Source organism: Adiantum capillus-veneris, chromosome 6 (genome assembly GCF_014529385.1).
Source record: "Adiantum capillus-veneris isolate H3 chromosome 6, ASM1452938v2, whole genome shotgun sequence".
Classification (NCBI taxonomy): Eukaryota; Viridiplantae; Streptophyta; class Polypodiopsida; order Polypodiales; family Pteridaceae; genus Adiantum; species Adiantum capillus-veneris.
Window position 1 is genome coordinate 156,294,881 of NC_140936.1, and position 10,402 is coordinate 156,305,282.

The 10,402-nt window shown below is 42.7% G+C and overlaps 1 protein-coding gene across 2 annotated transcripts; it reads right to left on the bottom strand.

Annotated features, from left to right (window-relative positions):
- Positions 1–3,077: 3,077 nt before the first annotated feature.
- On the bottom strand, positions 3,078–9,778 carry LOC147456560 (putative boron transporter 2). Of its 2 annotated transcripts, XM_086514990.1 has the most exons (13): positions 8,944–9,778; positions 8,698–8,780; positions 8,393–8,585; positions 8,098–8,236; positions 7,858–8,023; positions 5,786–5,952; positions 5,529–5,702; positions 5,307–5,402; positions 5,074–5,211; positions 4,681–5,000; positions 4,333–4,603; positions 4,112–4,265; positions 3,078–3,558 (listed from the first exon to the last, which is right to left on the bottom strand). In XM_086514990.1, the coding sequence occupies exons 1-13, from the start codon at positions 9,045–9,047 to the stop codon at positions 3,533–3,535; spliced, it is 2,031 nt and encodes a 676-aa protein (XP_086371116.1). In that variant the 5' UTR covers positions 9,048–9,778; the 3' UTR covers positions 3,078–3,532. The 2 variants fall into 2 exon arrangements, with proteins under 2 accessions (XP_086371116.1, XP_086371117.1); XM_086514991.1 differs by lacking the exons at positions 8,393–8,585; positions 8,698–8,780 and having other exon boundaries at positions 8,944–9,767.
- Between the last annotated feature and the right edge of the window lie 624 nt (positions 9,779–10,402).

A 10,402-nucleotide genomic window follows, 5' to 3' on the forward strand; every position in this document is an offset into this window, starting at 1 on the left:
AGAATTGTAAGGTATTTATACCACTTTTTGACCTTAATGAAAAACCTTGTCATTTTAAAAAAGTTTTGAAATCTGTGAGTGAGCGTACTGTGTACGAGAGAGAGTGAGCTTTATCTCGATGCTACGTGTGCACCGGTGGTCGGAATCGAGTGCGAAGAAGTGCAACGTGTTACCCTCGATGAGAGTTACGCGTCGATACCTACGATGCGCACGTACGGTTCGGTTTTGTGAGCTCCATCTACGAGTTCAATCTGGTGATTCCGTGAGCATACGTTATCCGATTTTGCATTGCAACATATCCATGCATTCACATTGAATAGAGCTACACATTAGGCACTTTAGATTTCAAAAACGAAGACCTGCAAATTTCGGTCAGACATCCTACGTGATTTTGCACTGAATGTTTTGGGTTGGAGTTTTGGTTCATAAACCTTAAGGAGAGCTACCTATTGGTGTTAGTAGGGTCTCCTTCAAGTTCTGTGGTGTTTCGAAATTGTTTGATGGGTGTTCGGCTCTAGAAAGCGTTGTAGAAAGTTTCCTTTTATGCACTCATGAAAGCTGTGACTTAGACATTGGGTAGAGACCTCAGTAAGAATTAGTTAGGAGTCGGTCGAGTGTAAGTTGACACCCTATGCTTGCTTCCACGCGCCTGCGAGTCGAGCTTCGTTCTTAGCTGACAAATCTTGTTAGGTGAGTTCTCGCTGTGCTGACGTCCGTCGCGACGTATCCGTCCAACATGTGTGATACACACTATTTGATCTAATGCATAAGTTTAACTACTCATGTTGTATTGTAGCTCAACAATAGTGGAGTCCTCTATGTTCCAAAGTCAGACAATACCAATGCTCATTATCCAAGTCAGTAATACATTTCGATCTTCCCAATTTGCCATTGCTTGTTCACTAGTTTTACAATATGTGTTCTTGCTTATCCTTGTGCTTTCTTTTAGTCACAGCTTAACATCATTGTTATTGCCAAAAACCCCTACCAAGGCTTAAACATGCCATAACTCAACCAATCTAGCAAGTAAAAGTGATATTGTTGCAAATAAACCAATGCAACCAATCAATCTTTTCGCTACCCATGGACAACAGTTAGGAGACATTGCATGGTGACAACCAATTATATACGGTCGATTTTGTGATGGAAAGAGATGCTATGCAAGAACAAGAGCAAACACGGCAGCTAATAACGTTCATGTAAAGTGGTGGAAATATTAATGGATGTCACATTCTGCAAGTTGCAATCAACCTCGTATTAATTCCTAATGCGTTTTTTTAATTGTAATGGATGAAAATTTACTTGGTTGGCCTATGATGGTTTTGTACAATGCACCCAGAGGTTGCTCCATGTAGCCAAAATCTTAGCCATCAACAAAGTACCCACATCATATGTTCTTCATCCTAAATCTTTGCATCTAAACATGTCGTATCCTCTTTGAGTCTCCCTTTGTTTGTATCTCAAACCTTTATTTTATACACTTAAATCTTTTTCTTCTTTACTGATAGCAAGTCTAACCAAGCAATACTAGTTTGATTCTTGAAAACAAGGTTTTAGGTTTAGTCGGTGTAATGCAGACTGAATTATTCTATTGTCTAGCTTCCAAAGCTAAATAGAGTTCCAAGGTAAATAGAAAGTTTTTGTTATGTTGTGAATAGAAACTTCATATTAATTAAAATTAAAAATGTTAGTTTAATAAATGCTCATATTTTAATAACTTCATATGGTCAGTATCTGCGGTGCCAGAGCCATATATACCCATACCACCACACTGCACATCCCGGTTCTACATTAGCTTTCATTTCAGCATTTTATTTTCAGTATTTTCTTTTCCAGACACCCGAACTACCACTAGATGTACATTGATGTGTCTCATAGGCCGACTTCGGCCTTTAGAAGACGTAAATAAATGCTCATATTTTAATAACTTCATATGGTCAATATCTGCGGTGCCAGAGCCATATATACCCATACCACCACACATTACCATCATACCACCACACTCCACATCCCGGTTCTAGATTAGCTTTCATTTCAGCATTTTATTTTCAGTATTTTCTTTTCCGAACACCCGGACTACCACTAGATGTACATTGATTTGTCTCATAGGCCGATTTCGGCCTTTAGAAGACATAAATAAAGCTTTCTTTCTTTCTCTCTCTCCCTCTCTCTCTCTCTCTCTCTCTCTCAACAACGTCCTTTGATGTGTCTCTACACATGTAAGCAATTCCTTGGTATGTTTCTTTTGCCTACCATGCGACTGCCTTCCATGGCACCCTTTTCTCTTTTCTTCCGTCTCCTCCGACTATGCATCCATGGCAAGAGAGCTTGTCGTATGCTCGATAGTCTCTCTCTCTCTCTCTCTCTCTCTCTCTCTCTCTCTCTCTCTGCATGCCCACGCTATAAAGGCATATTGCCTAATGATATGAACGCTTTTGAAGCAATGATGAGTGGTTCTATCAGTGAGTGCTAACTCAGTTGGTAGAGCAATAGCCATTAGTGTCTAAGGTCCTGGCTTAGGGATTGTTCCCCTAGTCCATACGATGGGTTGGCCAACCTTATCTGACCAGGCAAACATACCTTAAGAGTCAAGCTATCTCCACCTACGAGGGTTGGGTCTAAGTTGTATTTTTAAAGTTGTATGTAATTCTCCCCCCAAAAAAAAAAAAAGAGGAGTGGCTCTTCAAATACGTTGGATGTGAGCTTTTTGTTATTAATGCTTGTCATGCTCTAGGTGTATACCTGTTTTCGCCTTACTTGATATAATTTGCTTTTGTTGCCAAACTCGGAAAGGAGTTGTGAAAGGTAGAACTACCATATTCTCTACAACTATTTGGCATGCTTACAAGCGAATCAAAAACTGCAGATTTGCAGAGATTGATAATCCACTAATGGAAACCACGCATAGCTGCATGAAAAGTGGTTCTACTACCCCAACCTAAACACTCAAAAGCCCTAGGCTATGAGTTGCTAGCATTGTACCTTAAAAAGAAGCTCAGTTTCTAACTTACTTCAAGACATTGTTTTGAGTAATTTGCTTCTTTGGAGATACAGAGACCAGGAGCTACGACAATAGATGCGCTGTTTCAAAATGTTTAACCCACCAAAAGCAACACACTACTTCTTTGTCATCATGATTGGACATCCCTGGCATAAGGTGTTCTCCTCAATTGGGAGACACGTATGATCGCAGTTCTGCTTCGCTTTTAGGCTAGCAGAGTGCTTTCGCAAAAGAATGGTCATAGTACATGAACAGTTCCTTTGAATGTTCTTCTAAAGGCACCTTTCAGCAATTTTCTGAGTCCAAAAAAAAAAGGCATATATTCCTATACTTCCAAAAATTAAGGGTAACACTACACACAATCGCCAGCTGCTCACGAGTCTGTACAACAATGATCGGGCTTGATCTCCCAAAGCTGTCAAATGTGGGTTGATCTGTTTGCCGCACAGGATATCCCACTCTCCAAATTCCGTCTTTGGCTCGGTAGTAGTAATGCAGCAGGTCACTGCTGTATAACAATCTCTTCTAAATTTATGGATCATTTACCCTCGGAGACCCTGGAAACAGAGAAAACAAACAATGGCATGAAATTCAGGACCATTGGCAGTTCTGAGCTTCACAATACCACAATCAAAACTGCCAGGACACTAGAGCCTTCCTAAAATTCTGGAACCTCAGCAGCCCAATGTTGATACATTATGACCTCAACATTCCTGGCTGCTAAGATATCCAAACCAGGTGATAATTGATATCTCACATTATGGCAATATTGAGATCATAATGTTGTTACATTATGACCTCAACATTCCTGGCTGGTAAGATATCCCTGATAAGATATCCAAACCAGGTGACAATTGATATCTCACATACTGGCAATGTTTGTCCGTTCCTCTTGGAAGTAGAAAAAGTCCATACAGATGTTCCAGTGAGTGAAAAGTTGGACAACAACAAGACACCCTTTCACGTGCTTATTGCCATGTCCGAAAGTGTCGTGAGGACTCTATCAAACCTGCTGATCCTCATGGGACTACCACTGGCATTCATAAACCAAGTCCAACAAAATGTCAACACAGTACTCAACCAACACACCTCACGCGAAGTAGGAGTTACCTGTGGATTTGAAAGAAGAAGGCCTAGACAAGGAAGGACCATGACGATGCTTAATCTCTCCGCGGCTGTTAGTCATAATCTCATCAAATAATTCACCCTCCTCCATGTTACCATCCATCTCTTTTGCTCTTCCAAAACCATGCATCTCAGCCTCCTGTAAAAAGCACATAGCTAAGGTGCTTGGACAAGACCCTGAAGCTACATTATAAAGATATACATACTCTAACAGCACGATTGTATGGCATTGCTGGCGCTTCCTCATACTCTGCTGCATCCAGCTCCTGCAGATGCTGACCCTTGAAAAACTTGGGTAGAACATACTGCCGGGCAGGAACTAACAACATAATCAGCAAGGGGAAAAGGACCCCAGCCACTGGAATCCAAGTGATAGAAAAGCATGCCAGAAGATACACAAGCTGAAGACTTGTAAAAAGTGCAATAGTTTTGAAGGGTACTGCCTCTAAGAATGAGGCATGAGATTGCTCAAATGCTCTGTAAAATCAAGAGCAAATGTTTACAATAGAAATACAAGCCACATAATACATAAGAAAGAGTTAATAGATGCATACTTGTAACGACGACTGGCCCCTGTGAGCAATAGTAAGAGTCTCTCCCAGAACTGGTTACCAGGCAAGCTATCAATGGCCATGAACGCAAAGTAGCCCCACAAAACTGAGGTTGGGATCTTTTTCAGGATTGGCATTGCAGCCAAGCAACCAGCCACCATAACAGACTGCAGCAGGTTGCTCAACCGCTGCTCTTTCACTTCCACAGGCAACAATTCATCCACATCCTTCTCTGGATCGAAATTATTTTCATCAGCTTGGCAGTCCATATTGTTGTTACTAAGAGACGGTTGCAGACAATTGCCTTTCACTTCCTTCAACATCTGTATCAAGAAAGTGTTAAATACGGCAATCACAATTCCAGTAGATGTGACTGTCCCACTGGGTTGTGCATACCCGTGAGGATGGAGGTTGCAGGACAAGGGGTGATCCTGTTTGCTTGAAGGCTTCTTGCATGCTGATGTACAGTTGAGACAATGTCGAGTTTTGCTGTATACCCTTCCTTGCGACCTTGATCAATCTGGTCCGCACAAGCTGAAAAATGTGAATGAGTTGTCATCCTTTAGAAGGCAACTGGCTGACTGAGTTATGCCACACTCTACCAAAACTTTTTTGAATTTCATGCTAACCTGATGTTTCAAAGTTGCTAAACATTTCGTGTGCATCGGAGATTGAGGTATGACCCCATTCGATGGGGGAATACCAAGGAGTCCACAGGCAACAACCTGCATGGCATTGAACAATTCATGAATTTGACAGTCTTGGGAAACGAATCATATCCAAGTTTCATAAACAGGAGTACAGCCACATAATTTTGTAAAGCAATGATGCCAAGTGCAGAGGCACATTACCAAGAAACCCAAAAGAAGCAAGTCATGATGGTATGCCGAAGGCCGTCTCAAGTTAAACTCTTTCTGTTGAGCGAGCTGTGATGCAACACTATGATCAAAGTAGTAGAGAACTGCAATCATAGTGGCTGGAATAAAGGCACTGAAAATATGTAGTATCGGAACCTGTAGCATTTCCTGAACCATAAAATCATAAAGGAATGCTTAAGACCTCAATATATATAATGAGTAAAAGATGTCAGCCCATTCCCTTAACGTACCCTAACGACTGTCCAGTTCTTGGAAGCATCTGGAGACCATGGATTCGGACTATTGAGCCGCCTTGGTATACCCTCAGGAACATGCCCAGCTGATGCAAATGAAACACCAGTCCAGATAAGGACCATTAAAGGCACTCCATAGTCAGCAGCAAACCCACGAAACCAGCCTGCATTGACTCCATTTGTCAGAATCAGTACCAATTTGCTAGGTGATTGACAAAGCAGGCAATTCATATGCACAACAGAGCAGCATAAATGGTTCATTCTGAACAGGAAATTGTCTGCTTCAATTGACCCTTGCAATATGATAAGAGACCTAGGAATCCATAGCAACCGAGCATGCCATTTTCTTTTAGGTTGCAGTACAAGTCCAACCACCAGTTGTATGTCACCGTTGCCCCTGAACTTCAACTTTCTCCAAAAACCAGACATCCCCTAAGAATTCCATTAGAAGACTACTAATTGCATTATTTCTATTCATTGAAGTTCAAAAAAGATGCAGAATCTAAGCTAAAAATCATGCTATGCCACACAGTAAACAAGCAGTGAACAGTTTCAATTGCCTCCATAACATGCAGAATCCAAGGTAGGAATCATGCTATGCTACGCAGTAAACAATCAGCAAACAGTTTCAACATTTAACAAAGTTGTGCCTCTCATGACGCACACATATAGGGAAAATATCAGCATTAATTAATAATCTATTTACCCAATCAACCTTCAAGAGCGAGAAGTTGATATACTTTGTCAACGACGTGTCATAATACCAGTCATTCACATGCTGTCATTGTACCGATCATTCACACGTTAGGAAGTAAAGAATCGTTCAAAGAGTGACTAAGGGCTTCAGAGCCTTCAGGAGATCAGGGCATGAGAGGAGAATTTAATTGTGATAATACATTCACATGCCGTCTTACTTGTCATAGTACCAATCATTCCCATGTTAGGGAGCAAAGAATCATTCAAAGAGTGACTACAGGCTTCAGAGCCTTCAGGAGTTCAGGGCATGAGAGGAAAATTTAATTGCGATAATGCCAGTTATTTATTCACACGTTGGAAACAGAGAATTATTTGACAGAGGGACTAAGCGCTTGAGAAGTCTGTAGAGCTTGAAGGAAGAGCTTCAGAAAAGGAGGGCAACAGTTGAATGCTCCAGGAAGGGCTTCAATGCCTAAGTGCTTAAGATTGTCTTGTTTGATGCTTGAGAGCATGAAGAATTACATGGATGGAAGGGGCCCAGAAAAAAGCTGAAAATATTTACAAAATGGGCATTGTCCATCCCAACCCATACTGTCCCAAAGATGCATCCTTGGCCATCCCGATCACTATCCCCATAGCCCACCTGTCCAAAACTGTCCCAGGGACGCCTCCCCGAGCTGTCAGCATCCCCTAATATACAAGACTTTGCAGGTAAACTCCAATGTTTGCAACATTGGTCTCGAATATGAGATGCATAGCAGATCCTACCAACAGCTCGTCCTGTATGCTCCTCCTCTGTCATCCATTAAATATAAAAAAACTTTTGCAGAGTGTGAAAACCCCACGAACTGGAAAAAAGTCCACAGAGATGCCCTTTGCAAGCAATCAGGCACAGGCTCTTCAAGCAATTTGGGAGCAGTTCTTGTGTATACAATCAGCTCACTACCCAATCCTGCTGTATAATGAAGTAACAAAACACGTCTGATTGTAAAATCTCATGATAACCATCAGCTAGGTCCCACTCTACCCTACTCCGTAATGCATAATTTTAAAGAGGAGATAGTAACAAGGATTACATTCTCTCCCTTGGTACTGGCGAGTTGAATTGTCTGCCAGCAGCAAGCCTCAATATCCTCCTTTGATGTATGGCCACTGTGCACTTGGCTCTTTTACAAACTTCCTCATTTGATATAGCCAGAGAATCCAATCTATGAGGACAACATATAAACCTATACTCGTGGTTCCCAGAATGACACACCGACTACAGAATCACCTGATTCCAAGACTTGACCCGAAAAATTTGTTACAAGTTCATCGAGAGAGAAACATAGGACGATCTTTCTTTGGACTAAAAGTCATATTTAGTAGCATACCTGGTCCATATCTCCAAGACCGGGCTTTTCTGGTTTGTAGTGCAGTTGTGAGTAATCCAAAGCCAAGAACAATGCCAAACAAACCATTCGCAAACCGCCAGGAGGGCTGAAACTGTGCAAGAAAAGGGTTCTGCCTTTGTGGCGTCATAAATTCCCCTACTACTCCCTGCAAGAGACATGCTTAGAGCACAAATGCGATTAAACTGTCTATTGAGATTAGCACGACAAGCTACACTTTACCCTAATTGCTTCCTGCATGAACAGCATAGCTATGAGTAAACCAAACAACTCTCCAGCCATGCGTGTAAATCTGTCAATGAGGGAACATGCGCCAAGAATCGCCAGCAGAATTAAAAGAACAGCAGACCAAACACAAACCCTGTCAATATGCAAGAACACAGGAATCAAACCACCAATTATTGCATTAAAAGAGAAAACATGGCATCACGCTTCATTGTGCAACCACCATCCATATCCATGAAAGTGCTTGCAGACCATGTATGCACAAGCCAACAAAATGAACATGAAAACTTACCAGCCTGCCCAGGCTAGGAAAAGCCCTGTTCCAATTTCAGTTTTATCTTTCACAAAGTTGAACATGAACGTATACATGATTACAGTTGGTTCAGCCACGCCAAGTATGAGTAATGGCTGACCCCCTATAAAGGAGTGCACAATACCACAGAAGGAGGTAGATGCCAATGTCTGGACAGCTGTTAGAGTTCCATCTGTCAAGGTACAAACGCGTTGCTTGGGTTCCAAATTGCCATTCTCAAAAAGCAGTGTTTCTATAACCACAGCCTCTATATGCAGTAACTTTGCTAAAAACCTCGCACTTACTTGTAGCAGCGTCTAGCTGTTCTCCAAATGATATAACTGGCAAGGCTGATGCAAAAAATATGTACATGGTAGGTGCAAAGATCCTGCGGGGAGACAAGCGATGAACATTGTTGTTCAAGAAATGCTGGTGCAGCGTTCTCGACTAAACGTGTCTCTATGATTACTGTCCTCATTATGTTGCATGCAAAGAATTACATGCGAGCAAGGTACGGGCTAACAGACACAATGTAGTTGAAATACTACTACCTGAAGCCACTGCTAAATCCACCTGTCCAGTCTTGATTGTAAAAGTGCAGGCGACCTCTGATGTCGTTCTTAATTCCCCGAAAGGGAACAAAGGTCTCTTCCATAGCTGTAAACCACAGTGCTGCTTCACCTAATGCCTGGCTAGGCTATCTATCAACTGCTCCTTGTCTGAGAAAGAGAGAGAAAGGCAGACAAATTCGAATTCTTGAGTGGAAAATGCCCTAAACAGCGGCAACGAGCTACACGCGGAAGCGCATTTCCTCGATTACACAGCTTTGCTGTATGAAGGAGCCTGCCAGGTTCGAGCCATCTGCATTCTTGGTCTAGTAGAAGCTTTCATTCAAACTAAACAGGCCGGCAACATCGTGCACAACGATCGGGGCTTCTTTAAAATCTATCGGTGCCAATAGTAGCTCAAAGAGAATAAAGGGCTGCACTTACTAGCGTGTTGCCAGCCTGCAGGCACGCAAGTATGCTTGAGGATCATACATAAAGCATGCACATTGCAGAAGCTGCAAGAGTTCTATCTAGCAATGCAGACTTAGTAGCTCCGCGTGGAATTTTGTATCGAGGCCCGACGGACCTCAGAAAAAGCAAAGAGTGTATGTTAGAAAGAAGAACGGGGAGTGGAGTCTTAGCTCGTCGCAGCTGGCTGGCAGATGGCGATGGAGTGCGCACCAGCAAGAGTGGCAATGGAGCGATGGAGACGGTCAAAGGAGGGAACGCGGAATGTTTGGAGGAACATTAACTGACCGAAAACAACCGTCGCGAAGGAGAACTGGAGAGAGAGAAATGGAGACCTCACGGCTTGAGCATTCTGTGGCCAGAGAGAGAGAGAGAGAGAGGAGAGAGGAGCACTGGGCTGGGCTCTCCAACTTCTCTCTTTGGAACAAATACCAAGCACGTGCCGGAAGAGAGATGGGACTCCATGGAAGTGGTCCCTTCTCTCTCCACATTTGCGAGACTCGTGGGGAAGAGAGAGATGGGTTAGCGGTTTGTGTGTATGTGTGTGTGTATCCGCGAGCTCGAGGCTCGAGTGTGGGCGCTACGATGCCAAAATGCAGGATATGCGAGCTGCATCTGCACTGGATTCTGCAGGCTGCTCTTTGCGAAGACTTTTGATAAATTTATGAATGTTCTTCCCGTGCCTCACATGCCTTTTCTTCTCTCTTTAGGCCCAGGGCACACCAAGTTCCTCACCGTTCCTCAACACTATATGGCACGGGCATGCCCAAATGGGATCAAGTATGAAGGTGAGTATCATGATGTGCATGCATTGTAGGTCATGCTATCAGGGCCCGAATTTACAAATCGATCCACACTTACAATGTAATGCATTAAAATACAATATTCTTCAGCGAATGCGTGTGGGCGTGGTAGTTAGAGCACATGTGTTACCCAGGGCAGATCGTGGATTCAATGCACAAGGTTGCGAGAAAATTCTAACGTGTTTTTTTGC